A 20776-nucleotide genomic window follows, 5' to 3' on the forward strand; every position below is an offset into this window, starting at 1 on the left:
ACTGGAGAGGGTGCAGAAGAGAACCACAAAAATGCTTTGAGGCTGGAGAAAATGCCTTACAGTGAGAGATTAAAAGGGCTCAGTATGTTTAGTTTATTAAAAAGAAGTCTGAAAGGTGATCTTATTATAGCGCAAAACTACAGTACCTACACAGGCAGAAAATACTCAGTACTAAATAGCTCTTTAAGCTAGTGGAGAAAGGAGTAACAAGAGCCAATGGCTGGAAGCTGAAGACAGACAAATTAAAAATTAGGCACACATTCTTAATAGTGAGAGTGAATATCCATTGGAACAAACTTCCAAGGGAAATGGTGGAGACATCTTTTCATGTCTTCAAATCAAGACTGGATGCCTATCTGGAAGATATGCTTAAGCCAAATACAAATTATGCTTTAGTTAAACACAGATTATTGGGCTCAATACAGGGGTAATGGAGTGAAATGTAATGGCCTGTGATATACCGGAGGTCAGACTAGATGAATTAATGGCCCCCTATCTGGCCTTAAACTCTAAGATTTATTTAAAAAAATCAATACCTTATATATATATATGTATATATATATAAAATGGATTACTCCTGTGGGGCTCTGAAATACAGGGCCTAGTATTTGTTTCAAGTAATGCTGCTTCCTTTATGTAGACTTTTGAAGATGAAGTTTCTCCTACCACTAAGCAAAGACTTGTGCTAGAACACCTGTAATTTTCATGCTTTCCCTTGTTTCAGTTAGTGCACATCTGCTTTCAAGCCTTTTATGGCCCCTGAATCAGTTTACTGTGCTTTTAGTACATTACCCATAAGAACTGCATAGACAAGAACCTACTGGGTCTTCTAGCATCCTGATGCATGAAGCAAAGGATTTCCCATTTACGCTATTTTCTCATGTTATGTAATCTACGCCTAAACATCAACCGTTGGCACTCCTTAAATAGATTATTCCCATGACAAACTGCTTTAACAGTTAAGAAATTTCTCTTCCAATATTATCTTAGGTTAATTGTCATTTAGTTCCAAGCCATTGTTCCTTGTCATGCCATTCTCAAACACAAATAATCCCTCTACTTTAATACTTCTCAGATATTTGTAGACTATTATATTCACATCATACCGCTGGTCTCCTTCTCTTCAGGTTTTACCATTAAATCATTTTTGCCTGATACAGTCTCAAAATTTTATTATTTTTGTCAGCCATCGCTGGTTTCATTCTCAAGTCTCAGCCTCATCTCAAACCCTTTTAATCTCATTTTTTAAAATTAATACAAAAACTTTATTTTTCAAACCTCTTAAAATACCTAAAAGTAATCTTTAAAAACCCAAATATTTCTTGTTTATTCTGCACTTTTCAGTTTGTCTATAGCCTTCCTATTATATAACTAACAAAAGAGCACACAAAATGTGCTCTAGTGGTTAATATAGGAATCTGTACTGCTGAACTGTACTCCCAATTCTGCTACAGACTCTCTGTGTTAATTTAGGTAAATCATTAAATCTTGTTTAGCCTGTTTCCCCATCCTGAAACTGGCGATAATGATGTTTACATGTCACTAACAGACAAGTGATATGAAAACCCTTTAAAACAACTTTATAAATTCAAATGATTATATATTATTATACCATAGGTATGGTTTTTATCAGCTCTAGGGATCTCTGTGAGCTCTTCTGATTTGTATTCTGTTCTTCAATTGATAGGAAGGCTGCCGGCTTCCCTGATTTTGACTAGGCTATCCCTTTATCTTCATTTTCAGCTCACCCTGCCAGGCACTGGAGCCTCTCCTTAATTATGCCAGGGTGTGGGAGAGCTATTTGTGCTGTTTTCATATTCTCAGTTTGCTTCAGTATTATCTCCGTTTGCTCCACACTGCTCATACATGTGATGGGGGAAGAGGAACGTCATTCAGAGGTGCTGTGGGAGCGAACTGGTGCAAATCCATCATGAGCGGGGTCCCCAGACTGCTGGCAGAACTGGGAGGAGATACTAGTAAACTATTCAGAAAGCTGTGAGGGAGAAGAGAAGTCAGACCCAGGCCATAATGGTGGATATGATTCCAGTGACAACCAGGAGAGGACAGCAGAGAGAGGTGAATACCCAACAGCTCTTCAGGTGCAGAGGAACAAAAAGACGACTGCCCAGTACATGCCCTTGTATGTACCACCTACACTACACCACACCTATTCCTTCCTTCAAATTAAACAGGGCTCCCTGCTCCCATCTGGAAGTATCAAAAGTAACCTGTTTCCCCTCGCTCTGTATCTTTTCACTGGGAACAGAGATTGAGGAAGAAGGGTGGTGGATCCTATCTTACCTGCTGGCTTTATAATGCTGCTTTTTATTCACTTGGAACAAACTCTTACAAGAGCCCTGGGCAGCAGTTTGCTTCCCTGCTGCGTGTAATATATTGGGAGTAGTTATCACACCTTGTATCTTTGTACCTTTGCAATGCTGTCATGGAGAGTGTAGTAAGGGATAATCCTTCCTCAGCACTGCTACAGAAAACTGGGTTCCCCACAATAAAAACTGCTTTGTCAGAGTGAAAGATTATCTTCCATTAGTTCCTTTTGTGCTTCTCTATTAGCCATACATCTTTCTTGCAACATGTCTGAAATATTAATCTCTGTTACTAGCATAAAAAGTTGTCTTGCTTTATGGAATATAATTATTCTGGTATTCACAAGTCATACACTGCTCTGCAAACAGCCTACAGTGTTATTTAATATTCTGCTTCAGGAAGGCTTTCTTTCTGGTTCACACCTAGATTTCGTCTACCCAAGGATTAGCTATAGTTGACAAAAAGCAGTTAATGTCTTTCCAATGAAATCCAATTTTTGTTCTTTTCTTCTGGGCTAAATTTCCCTTCCTTTTCAGAAATACCCAGTAGCTGGGCATAGGGTTGAGAAAGTGGAACAATCAATTGTTTTTATGCTACACTGTGTCCCAGAAAACTGGAAACATTCCTGTCTTCAGGGCCCAACTGGGTGTCCCTGTTAGTTTTTACAATCAATCAAATTAAAAAACATGCTGCTTTGTCCCAGTTTTGTGGCCCCTGCAGACACCAACTGAAAGAGCTATCAGGCAGCTGACCCGATGAAACTGATACCTGCTAAATGGGTGCACTTCAGACAATATCGTTCATAAGACCAGTCAACTATTTCTGCCCTCCCCTTTGCCCCCCCACACCAGCAAGCAAGGTGACCAGATGTTCCAGAAACCCAAGAACACCCCAGGCTTTGAGGGAATTTCCATTCTCCCAGTTCAGTTTACAAAAATCCCTGTGTTTTTGTAATCCTGTCATAGTTGCCAGAAGCCTTGCTGTGTTGCGGCAGGATGGAGGAGACGGGGCAGTAAACCTTTCCACCTCTCTGCCCAAACTCTCCCACCTTTCTGATCCCCACCCTTCTCCCATGTCCTTTCCTGTTAACAGAACATAACGTAAAAAACAACATTTGTTTTCATGCAAAACACAGCCAAACACACTTTAACACTAATATATTTAGGGCTAACAAGGAATAACTGTGCTTGGAATCACAGTTTAGTAATTATTGTGCAGTATATTTCTAAACTAAGAACAATTATAAGAAACACGGAAGCAATAATAATTCATACTACATGATTTAGGGGCTGTGGTGCTTTACTAAAGAAAAAATCTGGTTAAAATATACAACCCTCCCCCCACACACACACTTTGATTTTTTTTTTGAGAAAGGACAAAGTGAATATAATGTACTAAATTCAATCATTCTGAAAAAAAAAAAGTGCATCTTGAGCCACCATTCCAGTTACTTGTCAGAGACAAAGGAACAATGGCTCTTTTCTAACAGCATTGATGGGGCAGTTATAGGCCTACTCTACACATAAAGTTGTGCTTGTTAACTAAGGGTACATCTACACTACAGCGGGGAGTCGATTTAAGATACGCAAATTCAGCTACGTGAATAGCGTAGCTGAATTCGACGTATTGCAGCCGACTTACCCCGTTGTGAGGACGGCGGCAAAATCGACTTCTGCCGCTTTTTGTCGGCGGCGCTTACTACCACCTCCGCTGGTGGAGTTAGAGCGCCGAGAGGTCGATTTCTACCCGCCGATTCAGGCGGGTAGTACAGACCAGACCTAAAGAGATAAAGTTAAACCAGCTTAGCTAAACCTCTGCAACTCTGTGTGTGGACACATTCTCACATTGGTTTAAACCTGGCTTCCACTGGTTTAGCTTGCCCATGTTAAACCAAGCAGAGTGTTCACATACTAAGGTCATGTCTACATTACAGACACTACAGCAGCTCCGCTTCAGTGCTGGATGCTTACTATAGCAAAAGAGGGGAGGTTTCTGTTGTGGAGGTTAATCCACCACTATAAGAGGTGGTAGCTAGGTCAATGGAAGAACTCTTCAGTTGATCTAGCCGTTTCTACACTGCAGGTTAGGCCAGCATAACTCTGTTACTCACAAGTGTGAATTTTTCACATCTCTGAGTGATCTAGGTAGGTCAATCTAATTTTTAAGTGTAGAGCAGGCCAAAATTGCACTAGTTTAGCTAAACTGATTTTACTCCACGTTTAGTTAAATGAATGCAAATTTTGTGTGTAGACAAGTCCACTGTGACCGGTTTTTATGAGAAGAAAAGAGCAAAAAATGTTATTGTCCTTAATCATCAAATGTTGTCATGTAGAAAGATGGAATTAACATTATTTTTAGTACTGAACTCCATACATAAGATTCAGCTTCATTGTGCCAGAGAAATAAATGCAGCTATGTAACACATTTCTGCCTGAAAAAGGAATCACCTCCCTATTCAAATTGATGGCTGTGGAGGTAGGTTACAAAGGCCTGGTCTACACTATAAAGAGAGGCTGATGCAAGCCGCCTTGCGTCAACCTAGCTGTGCATGTGTCGACACTTAAATTTGTCTCCCACTGATGTGTCTTGTTATTGTGATGCAGTAACATGACCTCCCTGAGCAGCGCTGAGCCATGGTTGATGTACTGAGGTCTACACAGCATGAGTGCGGACACTGTGCTACTTATGCTGACCCTAACAGTCCTCCAAGTAGCTGTCCCACAATGCCCAACACTGGCCACTCTGGTCACAACTGTGAACTCAAGTGCGCAGGTGTCACAGGGACCTGAAGCCCTCCTCCCCCTTAAAATCTTGCAAATTTTTGAAATGCCTTTTCCTAATAGTCCAGCGTGGCGAGACACCTAGCAGCTTGCAACTGTTGTGGGCAATTGCCCAGCTGAACATGTCAGCTACATGCTCCAGACATACCCCCAGCTTGGAGTAGATAAGAGATACTGATTGAATCTTCTGGACCTGTGGAGAGAAGAGGATGTGCAGACAGAGCCACAGACCAGTCATAGAAACATTGGCATCTACGAGCTGATGCCACGGGGTATGCAGGAGAAGGGGTATGACAGGGGTCAGCGGCAGTGCCGTCTGAAAGTGAAGGCACTGCAGCAGGCATACCGTAAGGCCAGGGAGGCCAACAGTTGATCTGGTGACGAGCCACAGATCTGCTGCTTTTACAAAGAGCTGCGTGCCATAATTGGCAGAGACCCCACCAGCACCCCACACAACACTGTTGATACCTCTGAGAAGCCCGACTCTCACACTCCTGTCGTGAACAGTAAGGACAAGGAGGAAGAGCAGAAAGAGAAGGAGGACGGGGAACAGGGATGGGGTCCAGCTATGCCATGAGCCAGGACCTGTTTGAGACTCTAATGCAGTCCAGTCAGTCCCAGGAGTCGAGCATAGGTGAGCCCAATGCAGGGGAAGGAACCTCCAGTAAGTGTGTAAATGTATTTCCCATTTGTCCCAAATGCTTTTCATTCCCCTGTACAGTTCGGTGGTTGGGGCATGTGGAGCAGTTTGTTTATGTACACTGGGATGTCCCAAGAGATTTCAATAAAACTTTCATGGAGGTTCTTTGCAATTTGCTGCCAAAGGTTTCTAAGGATGGCAGCCTTATTTCTTCCTCCCTGGTGGGACACTTTCCCATACCACTCAGAGATAACTTCGGCAGGTACCATTGCAGTAAACAGGCTAGCATCATATGGGCCCAGGCAGCTTCAGGATGCCAGCAGCAGCTGTGCTCTCGGTTCACCCTCGGGAGTGAGATATCAGCTAAAATCACTACTGTCTGTGGAAAATGGTGCCAGTACTCAGTGCCATTTACCTGTTCTCATGCAACTGGTTTCATGCAACTGAGCAATTCCCACCTCATTTCCCTTGCCCTGGTGGGCCATACTCACCAGGGCAGGAGCGGTGAGTGGTACAGTGCACAAGCAATCCCAAGCAGAAGTGTCAATAAGCGAGCCTTGTTTAAAACAAATGGGAAGCAAGGGAAGGGAGTTCTGAATCTTAACTTCCGCTTTCCATTGTGACTATATTGACAGTGTTACCTCTGTGTGTTTTATCTGTAGCTGCTGCTGTTGCGGCCTTGAGGGGGCTCCCCTTCCACACTCGCAGAATGCCTGAACCAGATAAGGAGGAGAGAGAAGAGGACTTGGGATGACATGTTCAGAGAGATCCTGCAAGCCAGAGCTGCCTCAGACAAGAGTAGAGGGCCTGGAGGGTGAATGTTGCAAACTGTATGAAGAAGGAAAGAGCAGACAGAGAAAGGCCCAGGAGTCACACCAGCAAAAGGAGAGGGAGATGCACCAGGACACAATGGGGTTTTTCTCCAGCAGCAAACGCAGATTCTGCACACTCTTGTGGACCTACAGGTTCAACAACCACAGGTTTACCTCCCTTTTCTGTCCATGGAGAACACCATTATAGCACCTCCCTTCACCCCTCCTCAACATTCCACGTCGCATCAGGGGTCACATCCCTACCCCGACTACTCCACACCTGAGGACATTAAGGACAACCACAGCTTCACATACACTGACCTGAAAGAGCCACAGTTGCTATACATGTAGCAAAAATGGCCATAAATATTCTCTCTCTTTCTTAAGCTCTATTCCATAAATTTATTAAGTTTTAAATGTATTTACTTTTAACTAGGACAGAATTTTTTGCAGGGTTTTCATTACTCAAAATTTTATTGTTTGGAAAACAGTTCATCTTTATTAGTTCACAACATATGCTGCAGAATGCCTAGCAGTACTGAAAGCACCTACTTACTTGTTATTGTACAACGTGACAGCTCAGGATCAGTGAAAAAAACAACATAATAATCATAAATGTACAGCATGCACCACAAAATTAATAGGAGCATTGACTGCATTATATTCATAGGTGTATACCAAGCACCACACAATTTCTAGTGGGCCCCAAAACACCACTATGCACTATTCTGGCTCACTGTTAAAGTGCTCTTTCAAAGTCTCCCTGAGCCCTATAGCTCCACACTGAGCTCTTCTAATAGTCATCTGGTCTGGCAGTTCAAACTCAGCAGACAGCTGCTCCCACTCCACTCCAGTGGCAATTTTTCCCCTTTTGCTTCACAGACATTATGCAGGACACAGCAGGCAGCTATAACCATTGGGATGACTTTTTCACTGAGATCCAATCTTGTGAGTAAACACCACCAGCATCCCTTCAACCTAGCAAGAGCACATTCAACCGTCATTCTGCACCTGCTGAGCCAGTAGCTGAATATTTCCTTGCTACTATCCAAGTGGCCGATGTATGTCTTCATAACCCAGGGGAGCAAGTGGTAGGCTGGTTCCCCAGGATCACTATTGGCATTTCAACATCACCAATGGTAATCTGCCGGTTGGGAAAGAAAGTCCCTGCTTGTAGCCTTCTGAACAGTCCTGTGTTCTTAAAGATGTGAGCATCATGCACCTTACCTGAGCAGATAACAATAATGTCGGTGAAGTGTCCTGGTGATCTACCAATGCTTGAATAACCAGAGAAAAGTAGCCCTTTCTATTGATGTACTCTGTGGCAAGGTGGGCAGGTGCCAAAATAGTGATATGAGTGCTATCGCCCAACCACTGTTCGGGAACCCCACTGCTGCAAATCCATCCACAATGTCCTGCACGTTGCCAAGAGTCACAGTCATGCACAGCAGGAGACAGTTAATAGCCCTGCACACTTGTATGACAACGGTCCCCATAGTGGATTTTCCAACTCCAAAATGATTTCCCACTTATCAGCAGCAATCTGGTGTGGCAAGCTTCCGAAGTGCGATCGCCACTTACTTCTCCACAGTCAGTGCAGCTCTCATTCTGGTGTCCCTGCACTGGCGGGCTGGGGCGAGCTCGGCATACAAATCCAGGAATGTAGCCTTATGCATCCGAAAGTTCTGCAGCCACTGCTCATCATCCCAAGCCTGCATTATGATGTGATGCCACCAGTCAGTGCTCATTTCTCGGGCCCAGAAGCAGAACTCCACCATCTGCAGCTGCTCCATGAATACCACCTCCAACCTTGAATTAGATCTCACTATGTCCCACAGCAATCAGTCCTTAACAAATTCATTATGTTCCCCACTGATTTGGTTCTTTCTTGTGGCTCTGCAAATAAGGGAGGATCATGTATCCCTGTGCCTGCAATGCTCATGACAATAGTGCAGAGCACTGCAGGCTCAATGCTCCTGTCAGAGATGGCAGACAGCGAGGTGGGCTGCACGGGTTCATCGGATTTTTTAAAATGCTGCAAAAATTATGGGCTATAGATATTATGGGATGGAGAGTTGCATGCTGGGAAGTTGAGTTCTGGGGCTCTCAGTCGCCACTGTGTGAATTGTTTCTGCCCTAACATGCATTGCCAAAACTTCCCAAAGAGCGTGCAGGATGGTGGTAACCTACCCATGGCGCACCGCACTGTGCATTGACACAAGCACGTGTGGTGAGCATGGGCAGCGCCGACGCAAAGAGCCAAACACGCACGCACACAAGCAACATGCTAACTGTGGCAGCTTTATGCTGATGTAATATGCATTGGCAAAAGTTTGCAGTGTAGACACATCCTAACTCTCTATCACAAGGATTGAATCTACAACTGTGCCATGATTTTTGTGCAGGTACCATGCAGACATATTGGTGTGTAGAAGCAGAGAAAAAAAAATCAATGACTATGTAACACATCTCAGGTACTTTTTGCTACTTTACTTAGGATAGTATTTTTTCTAATGTGGAAAGCAGAAGTGGAAATAAATAAAACCTCTATCCTCAAAGACTTTAGGACTATTTTGACAGTAATTAGAAGATCAAGTTTCTTGCCCGGTGTTGTGTAAGAGGTCAGGCTAGATATTATAGTGGTTCCTTCTGGACTTAAAATCTTTATGTCTATGTTTAAAAAAAAATTATTTCCTATCTTTCAGAAACACTTTTCACCAGGAGACCTTCCACATCTATGTCAGAGGACTATTTCCCCAGCCTTTCACACACCATTTTGTAGCCCAACATTGCAGAACTTTAAGCAAGATAAGGCACCAATCACTTTATTTCTGGGCCCTGTTAGGCCCTAGGACCAAGAATCCAGCCAAAGTTTCTGCAAAGCAGCACAGAACCCAATTTCCTATGCTAGAGAGCTTTACATTTTAATTGTTAACGTTCCTGAAACTTAGCAAAAGAAAACATCTGGCACCCGGCTGAAGCATACATTCTAAAAAGCAGGTGGATAAAGTCTCCCCTTGCAATATTTTTTTTTGAAGATGCTTTTTGAAAATATATTTTAAGTATTTGGATGGGAGAGCCATTACTCTTGTCCTCCCACAAATTTCTTCTTAAGACCCATCTGTACCCAGCTTACAATAAAGTGCTTAATAATGATGGCTAGACTGACAGATGATTAGCGATTCATTAAAGATCTCTTGTTCACTTATTTAAAAGAAAACTGCAATGTCAGAAAATTATACAACTAGCTAATATATACAACTCTGGCTTTCTATTACTGCCACACTTGTTTCCCCACACTCACTTGCATTGCGATCTTTATCCACATGTTACAACCTGTCCCAGTCTAGATTGTAAGCTTTTGGGGACATTATCTGTCATTTATTTTAGATTTGTTCAGCACAACGAGGCTCCAATCTTGGTGGGAGCTCTGGGCCTTACTGCACTAATACTCTTTGAAACAGTGCTAGATCAAAGCACATTAATTAAATGTTAATGAGTGTCAGCGGAGTCCATATGGACAGGTAGTCCGTGGCAGGGTAGTACGGGGTAGATTCACATCCCCTTGTGCTACCCAGTAATTGTTCATATAGACAAGACCTTACAATACTACAAGAAAAGAACAGTAAAATTGTCAACAATAATGCAAAAATATTGTCAATAATTCAGAAAAGGCAAAAGTAACGAATATTCTATTCTGTATTTGGAAAGAAGCTGAATGACGTATTCACATCCTACAGTGATCATCAAATAGAATACTTTCTATTCCAACAGTAACTACCAGAGGATATTAAACAGCAGCTACTAAAGTTAAATATTTTAAAATCTCTTGGAGCAGACAACTTTCACTCAAGAGTTAAAAGAGTTGGCTGAAGAGCTCTTTGAACTACTGAAGCTCATCTTCAGCAAATCTTAGGATACTGGAGAAGTTCTAGAGGACTGGAAAAAAGCTCACGCTGTGCCAGTATTTAAGAGGATAAATAGGATGACCCTGGAAGTATAGACTGGTCAATGTGACACTGATTCTGGGTAAATCACTAAAGAATTAAAAGACAAGTCAACATATTTTTATGGAAAATAGAGGCCTTGAAAACAACTTTGATAGTGTTCAATGATGAGATTATAAACTGGGTTGACAAAGGTTATTGCTTAACGTAATATAATCTGATTTAGTACTGTACAACACTCTGATTAAGCAATTATTACTATACAAAATCTTTGTAGCCCATATTAAATGGATTAAAAATGGCTAACTGATGGTTCTCCAAATGTCACTGGAAATGGAAAATCATTATCCATCAGGGGTTTCTTGTGGGGTCCTGCAAGTTATGTTATTGGTGAAATACTAATCTACAGATTTATCAGTTTGGAAGAAAATATAAAATCACGGCTAGTAAAGTTTGCAGCCAACACAAAAATTGGAGTAGTAAACAATGACAGGTAAGTTTTACAGTGAGATTGCACAGTAAGCTAGGCTGATTTAGACATGTGTTTTAATGCAGCCAAATGCAAGGTCATGAATTTAAGAACAAAGAACGTAGGCCATACTTGTTTGACAGGGGACTGAATCTTGGAAGCCTGCAGCTCCAAAAAGGACTTAGGGATAACCAAAAAAACATGGAGTTCCCAGAGTGATTCAATGGCTAAGAACATAAGAATGGTCATACTAGGTCAGACCAATAGTCCATCTAGCCCAGTATCCTGTCTCCTAACAGTGACCAGTGCTGGATGCTCCAGAAGGAATGATTAGAACAGAGCAATCAATTTACTGAGTGATCCATCCTCCGTCGTCCCGGCCCAGCTGCTAGCAGCCAGAGGTATAGGGACATGCAGAACATGGGGCTGTGCATCTGACCATCCTAATAGCCATTGATAGACCTAACCTATATGAATTTATCTAATGCTTTTTTGAGCTCAGTTATACTTTTGGCCTTCCTAACATCCCCAGGTAACGAGTTCCACAGGTTGACTGTGCATTCTGTAAAGAAATACTTCCTTATGTTTGGTTTAAACCTGCTGCCTATTAATTTGATTAGGTGATCCCTCGTTCTTGTGTTATGTGAAGTAGTAAATAACACTTCCTTAATCATTTTCTCCACACCCTTCATGATTTTACAAACCTCCCCTTAGCTGTGTCTTTTCTAAATTAAACAGGCCCAGCCTTTTTAATCTCTCCTCTTATGGAAATTATTCCATACCCTAGTAATTTTTGTTGTCCTTGTACTGTCTCCAATTCTAATGTATCTTTTTTGAGTTAGGGCGCCCAGAACTGCATGCAGTATTCAAGGTGTGGGCATACCATGGACTTGTATTGAGGCATTATGGTATTTTTTGTCTTATTATCTATCCCTTTCCTAATAGTTCCTAACATTGTTAACTTTTGTGAGTGCCGCTGCACACTGAGCAGATTTTTTCAGAGAACTATTCATGATGACTCAAGCTCTTTCTTGAGTATTAACAGTTAATTTAGACCCATCATTTTGTACGTATAATTGGAGTTACATTTTCCAATGCGCATTACTTCGCATTTATCAACACTGAATTGCATCTCCCGGTTTGTTGCTCAGTCAGCCAGTTTAGTGAGATCCCTAATTCTTCATAGTCAGTTTTGGACTTAACTATTTTTAGTGATTTTGTATCATCTACAAACTTTGCCACCTCACTCTTTACTCCTTTTTCCAGATCATTTATGAATATGTTGAACAGCTCTGGTCCCAGTACAGGTCCTTTTGGGGACCTTATTTACTTCACTCCACTGTGAAAACTGACCATTTATTCCTACCATGTGTCCTATCTTTTAACCAGTTACTGATCCATGAGAGGACCTTCCCTCTTATCCCATGACTGCTTACTTTGCTTAAGAGCCTTTGGTGTGGGGACCCTGTCAAAGGCTTTCTGAAAGTCAAGGTATATTATATCCACTGGATCACCCTTGTCCACATGCTTTTTGACGCCCTCAAAGAATTCTAATAGATTGGCGAGGCATGATTTCCCTTTACAAAAAGCATGTTGACTCTTTCCCAATATATGGTGTTTATCTATGTGTCCAATAAGTCTGTCCTTTACCATAATTTCAACAATTTGCCTGGTATTGAAATTAGGATTACCAGCCTGTAATTGGCAGGATCACCTCAGCAAACTTAAAAAAAAAAAAAAAGTGTCAGTGTTACATTACCTATCCTCCAGTCATCTGGTTCTGAGACAGATTTAAGTGATAGGTTACATTGCACAGTTAGTAGTTCTGCAATTCTGTAACTTCGTGCCTTCAGAACTCCTGAGTGAATACCATTTGGTCCTGGGGACTTACTACTGTTTAATTTAACAATTTGTTCCAAAACCTCCTCTACTGACACCTCAGTCTGGGTCAGGTGTGGGAATTTCCTTTACAACCTTCGCAGTGAAGACTGATGCAAAGAATGCATTTAGATCAGGGGTAGGCAACCTATGGCAAGCGTGCCGAAGACGGCACGCGAGCTGATTTTCAGCGGCACTCACACTGCCCGGGTCCTGCCCACCGGTCCGGGGGACTCTGCATTTTAATTTAATTTTAAATGAAGCTTCTTAAACATTTTAAAAACCTTATTTATTTTACATACAACTATAGTTTAGTTATATATTACAGACTTATAGAAAGAGAGCTTCTAAAAACATTAAAATGTATTACTGGCACGCGAAACCTTATATCAGAGTGAATTGATAGGTTGCCGATCCCTGATTTAGATTCTCCACAATGGCCTTGTCTTCCTTGAGTGCTCATTTAGCACCTCAATTGTCCAATGGCCCCACAGATTGTTTGGTAGGCTTCTTGTTTCTGATGCAGCTCAATTTTTTTTTTTTTTTTTTTTTTGCTGTTAGTTTTCGTGTCCTTAGCTAGTTGCTCTTCAACTTCTTTCTTGGCCTGCCTTATATTATACTTTTACACTTGATTTGCTGTAGTTTACATTCATTTCTATTTTCCTCACTAAGGCCTGACAAAACAGGGGAGGTGTACACACTACAAAGCTACTTCTGGAGGCAAAACTCTGCTGTTTTGATGACAAAATAAAACCTCAACTAGAGGCATAAAGTCTTTTGCGGCAAAGTTAAAGCGACAAAACATCAGTGCAGACACTGCTGTTTGTTTTGTCGACAGAACTGGCTTCCGCCAGTATCCCACAATGCCTGCCGTGACCGCTGTGCTCTTTGTTTTGATCTCTGCTGCCCTTTCAAAGCTCCGGGAAGTATCTGACAGCTGAGCGTGCTGCTCCATTTCGGGAACAAAGAGAAAATCTTTGGAATGCTCCTGTTCTACTCTGCACTAGAAACACAGAGGCAGGCAGACTGCGGCTGCAGGGAGCCAAGGGCGGAGGGGGAGTGGAGAGAGAGAGAGGAGGACAACGACACACACGGAACTGCTGTGCTGCTTTGACATTCCTCAGTGTGGAGAGCTCACAGAGCTGCTGAGAATGCCATTCCCGACAGCTGAAGAGGCTGTGGAAGAACTCAGAAGGAATCACAGAACCATAGGCAGGCAGGCAGAGTGGGCTACTTCGGGAGAGACTGCTGTGCAGAGCAGAGCTGGGGGCTGACGTGGGGGGAGGTGTCCCCCTCCTCCTGCCTCAGGATAGGTCGGTCAGCCTGCTGTCTCCCCAGCTCCAGACAACCACTCACCTCTCCTCCCCGCCCACCTGCTTCTGTTGAAAAAGCAGCTGACAACCTATTAGGATGCCCTTGGTAGGATGGGATTGAGAAACTTGCATCATGTGATGCTATACCTGCCCCATAAGGCATTGCAAACCCTTCCCAAAGCATCCTGTGGGCCAGTTGCATAATGGGATACCTACCACAGTGCACTACTCTGTGTCGATGTAAGAGCTCTCAGTGTGAAAGTACTCTGCTGACACAAGGAGCTAGTGTGGACATGCAACAGTGGTTTTAATTAAAGCAGCATAACTTTTGCCGACAAAACTTTGTAGTGTAGACAAGGCCTAAGACTATGCCTACACTAGAGAACTTACAGCAGCACAACTGTACCAATGCAGTTGCGCTGCTGTAAGATCTTTCATGTAGCTGTTTTATGCTGACAGGAGAGAGCTCTCCCATTGACATAATTAAATCACTCCCAACAAGCAGTGGTAGCTATATTGATGGGAGAAGTTCTCCCGCTGATATAGCGAGTGCTGTGCACACTACCACTTATACCGGTGAAATTTATGTTGCTCAGGGATGTGTTTTTTCACACCCCTGAGAGACATAAGTTTTGCCAACATAAGTAGCAGTGTAGACATGGCCTTTGATTTGACTTCCAATTTTTAAAGGATGTCTTTTTGCCTAGAATGGCCTCTCTTACTCTGCAAAGTCATGGAGGCATTTTTTTGGGTCCTCTTACTCTTTTTGTTTTATTTGTGGAATACATTTAGTTTAAAAACACCATAATAGAGGCCCCAACAGTTTCCATGCATCTTGCAGGCATTTCACTCTTGTGACAGTTCAAGGATGACCAGACAGCAAGTATGAAAAATCCAGAACAAGGGGTGGAGGGTAATAGGCACCTATATAAGACAAAACCCCAAATATCAGGACTGCCCCTATAAAATCAGGACATCTGGTCACCCACTGTTCCTTTTAATGAGCTTCCTCATTTTTGCATAGTTCTCCTTTTTAAAGTTATATGCTACTGTGGTGGGTTACTTTGGTATTTTCCCCCTACAAGGATGTTAAATTTAATTACATTATGATTGCTGTTACTCAGCAGTTCATCTATACTGACCTCTTGGACCAGATCCTGTGCTCCACGTAGGACTGAATCAAGAACTGCCTCTACTGTGATCCTAGGGGAATGTGGAGTAGCAGCTGGGAGGTGGTATTACCTCTGTATACAGCATTAGTGAGACTGTGAATGAATGGGATAAGTCTAAATTATGAACTGCATTTTGTATTATATATTGAACAGATGTCTGATCTTGCCTGACAGTAGCATATTATACCACATTACAAATACCGCCCCTATCCAGGAAAGATTCTTGATACCTTGTTGAAGGAGTATCACAAATAAACTATCAACATGGGCAATCTAGGGCCCTGACTTAGATTGTCTCTCAACTGCTGACCCGCCCCTCTGGAATAATGATTTCCCTATACAGGGGGTCTGTAGATGGGGCAAGCATGACAAGGTGGATGTGGGGCTGGGCGTCTCAGTTGGACACATAGCACAGAGGAGAGATCATCCTACTTAAGAATAAGTTCTGCTCTGTGCAAGGCAGTCGACCATTGCCACACATAAGGAGAACTTGCAGGAAAGAGTGAGCAGGATGGACTCATCTCAGCCTAACAAACCTCAGACTCACAAGAAGAGTGAGATCAGAATAGGGGAGGATGCGTCTCAGAACTTCTGCTGTTTTCAAAGATCTGTAACTCTCAGGCACTCAAAGACTTAAGTCTCCGCTTCAGAGTTTCTTCTGTTAAGCTTGTGTTCCTGCTTTCCTGCCACATGGTCACAGAAGGGGTTTAACTAGACACCCAGAGTGTCCATATTGTAGGTGGAGCTCTGAGGGAATATGTGTAAGTGACTGGGGGATTCTGGAGGTCTCAGACATCCAGACATCTACTGCAGCTGTGCAATGGTGTCCCATATCCCAAGAAAGGGTCAGATAAGAGGTCAGAGCCTAGGAGCATGTATTATAGATCCTGAGCTATCAACAGTGAATAGATTCGGCCCAGACCCAGGTGATTAGAAAGCTTATGGGACCAAGCAATTGGGTTGACTTAGAAGAGACTGGTGACTGTCTTTACAATTATTAAAAGTTATTATTTAAAACTATTTTACTATTTTTTCTTGATTGGATATTTTTTTCTATAAGATATCTTTTGTTCAATCACAAGTTATTGGCCTGATCCAGGATTGGTTGAAATTCTATGGCCTTGCATCTGAAGAAGTGAGGTTCTTACCCACGAAAGCTTATGCTCCCAATACTTCTGCTAGTCTTAAAGGTGCCACAGGACCCTCTGTTGCTTTTTACAGATTCAGACTAACACGGCTACCCCTCTGATACATATCTATGGCCTATGTTATGCAGGAGGTGAGATTAGAATACTGTAAATGGTCCCGTCGAACCTTAAAATCTGTATGAATATTTTCTCCTTAAAAAAATCAAAACCATCTACTGAATAGTCAGTATCTTCTAATACTTTATAATCAGACCTTCTTTTCGTGAGTTCCAAGTGAAAAGAAAAATCAGTCCTCACTTTCCTGAAGCTTGCAACTTTGCCATGGAAGAGGCTGGAACCTGCACAGGAAGACCAGTGTTAAAACGTGGAGTGGGCATGGGTTTTTGGGGGCGGGGAGAGGGGGGTTGTTATTGTGGTTGTTTTTTTGTTTTTTGGAGAAGTAGTGTGATCTTGCATGCTACACACAAGACTGGGAGAAAAAAATCTCATCAGTTCCTGACTTGCTTTGTGATACTGGGCAAATCCTTTAATCTCAATATTTCTCAGTTTTTCCATCTGTAAAATGAGATTACACAAGACTTCCTTACCACCACACAGGAATGTTGTGAGGACTAGTCAATAAACACGTCAGCTGCTTTTTAGATAGAAACACTAAGTGTTATCAAATGCTACACACTAGTTCATTAAATGAACTGATTTATCTTCTCTATCTTCAATAAATGTTTCCTATTCTGCTTTGGTGGAAATGTTTATTTTGCTTTCGAACTTTTTGAATAAAGCCAGCCAGGTGAACATGCACTGGGTATGCTGTTCTGCACTGGGCTTTGGTTGATTTATGGAAGGCCATCTGCTGGCACTGTGAAGGACATGAATTATGGCTAACAAATATTTTGTCATAAGGCCTATACACTTCTCCTGGTTTGACACCCAAAAAGTTAACGAAGTAATTGCCTGTCTGCTCAGCCAGAAGTGACTGGCAGCCCCACAATAGCTCTGAAGATAGGAAGGCTGCAAGGGAGGAAGGCAGGTCACCTGCCAGAGGGGCACAGGCATTGCAGAGAGAGGCTCCCTCCTGCAGACTGGTGAGAAGCTGCAGGAGGGAGACAAACCAACACTCCAAAGAGGGGGAAGCAGGACAAGACTGGGGAAACCTAGAGCCGAGGAGAGGTAGGAAGAAGCTCAGGGAGCAGCAAGGGACTGAGGAGGACTGGTTTTGGCTGTTCCAAACAAGGTCCCTGAGCTGAAACCCAATGGAGTGGGAGGACCTGGGTTCCACTACTAACTCCAGCCAGGGGCTTTTGGAGAAAAAAAGTCTTAAATCCAGGAAACCTAGGGTTGATCAGCCCCCACTACAGCCACGAAACCTCTGATTCCCCATAATCCTGAAAGGGGCAGAGACTACTGAGGACCCCTCCAGGAGGTCTTGGGTCATAACAAACACAGATTTGGGCATGATGACATAAAATGGATGGAGCCAGATTAAAGTAACTCCACATCTCACCATGGGTGAGTGTGTGTGTGTGTGTGTGTGGGTACTAACAAAAGCCCCCATATTACATGCTTGCACAAGACGAGCCAATGAGATGAAATCTTTCTGTGTAGGTTACTATTTTGTAACAGCAGAACTAGGAACATTTCAGTGGTCTGTAATGTGAACATTTTGAAGCCATTTGTATTTTGTTGCTTACAAGAGTTTTTTTTTTTTAATCTCAAACAATATTTAAAAAGTCTTATTCTTGTGTAAGGATACTAAAAATGTCAGCATGAGATCAGTAGTAGTATATTGTCACAGTATTGGAAAGCAGTTACATTCGATCTGGGATAACCTGTACCTCATCTCTTTTATATGTAGTTTAAAAGGTCAAGTTTACTATTTTCAGTCAATGTTAGCACCATAATTGCTTGGGACACTCACCACTTTTAACCGTTAAAAAAAGTCAAAACTGAACCAAGTTTGTTAAAAATAATTGCAATACGCTAAACTCTGAAGATATATGGAAGCAGCTCCCTTTGAATTCAATGTGAATCGCTCACAATATATCAGAGAGAAAAATGTGACCTGGTATTTTTTAAAGTGATTTGGATGAGTTGATATTTTCTGTCTCACTGCACAAATGGTTTGTAGAACATAGCAAGAAAAACTGCATTTGATTATTAATTATTATTTGTGTAACAACAGCACCCAGAGACCCCAACCTAGATCAGGACACTATTATGCTAGGTACTATATCTGAACATAATAAGAAAGGCTCCTGTCTCAAAGAACTTAAAACAGAAGTAGGCAGGACAAAGAGAAAGAAAGTACTACTATGTCAGTTTTACAGATGGAGAACTGAGGCACAGACAGATTAAGTGACTTGCTCAGGGTCACACACACAAAAAACCACAACTGTGTAAGGTAATGTCTACACAGCAACTAGGAGGGTGCTTCCCATGTGGAGGACAGACACACTAGCTCTGCTTGAGCAAACATGTTAAAAATAGCAGCACGGCTGGATGGCACGGGTGGTGGCTCAGGCTAGCTGTCCGAGTACAATCCTGCCTAACCCCCAGGTATGAACTCAGGAGGCTAACCCTAGCTGCTGCAGCCATACTGCTACTTGTAATCATGCTAGCTCAAGCAGAGCTAGATGTGTCTGTATCTACACTGGAAAGCACCTTTCCAGCTGCTGTGCTGACATATCCTAAGAGCCAGAAACTAAATCCAGATGTCTTTGGTCTGAGGCCTTAATCACAAAAGCATCCTTCTTCCATATAACTGAAGACAAGTTAGTTTCTTAAGATTTAAAATACAAATTTAGCCTTTATTTACATTGTCACAACACCACTGTGCTCAATTAGTTTGTTAAACACGGACGGTGTAACATTAAGACGTAAGAGGACTGTCTCAAAGATCTCACAGCCTAAATGCATATACAATACCATCCACGCTGAAAGACCTAGAGAACAGCGATTTTTACAAATTGTACTTTGCTCTATGCAGTCTCACAGAGCATGAATCATACTGTCAGCACTTAAACAATGAGGTTCAGTGGTAGCTGGTGCCCAAAACGAGTGGTAGGGCTGTAGAAGACAAGCCCTCATTGACTTTAGCGAAGCCAATGCTGAGCACTACTGAAAATCTTGTTTTTACTATTTAAGCATATTAATTTTAAGGTCAGCCTAAGTGATGTCAGATGGTCCACGGGCTCTATGGATCTAAGTTACCAAACTTAAAAGACATCTCCCTTGCTCTATATCTCAGAGAAGTGAACATTTTATAGTATATTAGGAAGGTGAACCTTCAATCTTCCTCTTTCCTCCTAGAGTTTTTATCTATCGCCACACACCTGGGGTCAGGTTTTATAGAAATATGTATAGAAACAACACAACACTTATTCCCCATTTCCCCCCATAGGAAATCCCTGGGCTCAGGTTATGCATTCAGAAGAGAAGAAAACGTATATTCTTTAGAGGACCATGAGCTACACAAACAGGTTTTAAAATAAACATACAAATAAACACACGTAGACAAATCAGCTATCCACTGTAATGGTACTTACCATGGTTTATCCCTTGATACTTTTGAAGGAAAGACTGTGTGCTGTTTGCTAGTGGAGGTAAGTAGATTGTCTTTGGGAGTTTTGAATGGCTTTGAGTTGCTGCTGACAGGGTTATGGCCGCTGATACAGGATTTCTGTTTAATTTGTACTAGTGATGTCCTGGAATTGGAGGGTGGAGAAGCTGGAGATGGGGAAGGTTTACACATTGAATTGTGTCTTCGTTCTGTAATGGACAAAAGAATACATTTTAAAGCATTTCACAGGCAAAAAAGTTAAATAAAAGCAGTTAGAAAAGATGAAGTTATACCATTCAGTGTTGAAATCATGAGGCTTTCCGCACACAACATTACACTAGTTAATTATTGTTGAAATCAGTCATAATGCCAATGGGTAAATATGAAACAAAAACAACCGTGTACAAAATAAAATAAAAAAATTAATGGAGATATCCTATCTCCTAGAAGGAACCTTGAAAGGTCATCAAGTCCAGCCCCCTGCCTTCAATAGCAGGACCAAGTACTGATTTTGCCACAGATCCCTAAGTGGCCCCCTCAAGGATTGAACTCACAACCCTGGGTTTAGCAGGCCAATGCTCAAACCACTGAGCTATCCCTCCCCCTGTTGTTTCCCCATCCTTCCCCACACTCACTCTGCCCGTAAAGGCCCGATCCTGCTCTCACTGACGTAATGGGAATTTTACCACTGATTTTAGTTGGAAGCAAGACAAATTCCTAAATGTCGCCAGTACTG

The 20776-nt window shown here is 42.3% G+C and overlaps 1 protein-coding gene across 17 annotated transcripts in view; it reads right to left on the reverse strand.

Moving 5' to 3' along the window:
• The window catches only part of ATXN7L1 (ataxin 7 like 1), a 183907-nt gene that overhangs the window by 53575 nt on the left and 109556 nt on the right, over nt 1-20776 (reverse strand). For 12 of the 17 annotated variants that reach the window (XR_010589613.1, XM_065553940.1, XM_065553935.1 and 9 more), the window contains one exon: nt 20027-20249. Coding sequence is in view for 11 of the 17 variants with exons in the window: in XM_065553940.1 (XP_065410012.1) it covers nt 20027-20249 (223 nt within the window). In the remaining 6 variants the exon portion in view is untranslated. Of the gene's footprint in view, nt 1-6386; nt 6574-15306; nt 15430-16737; nt 16823-20026; nt 20250-20776 lie in introns of those variants that run through there. The other 5 variants (XM_065553977.1, XM_065553973.1, XM_065553988.1 and 2 more) reach the window with 5 other exon arrangements.

The sequence above is a fragment of the Chrysemys picta genome, chromosome 1 (genome assembly GCF_011386835.1).
Source record: "Chrysemys picta bellii isolate R12L10 chromosome 1, ASM1138683v2, whole genome shotgun sequence".
In the NCBI taxonomy this organism is placed as follows: domain Eukaryota; kingdom Metazoa; phylum Chordata; order Testudines; family Emydidae; genus Chrysemys; species Chrysemys picta.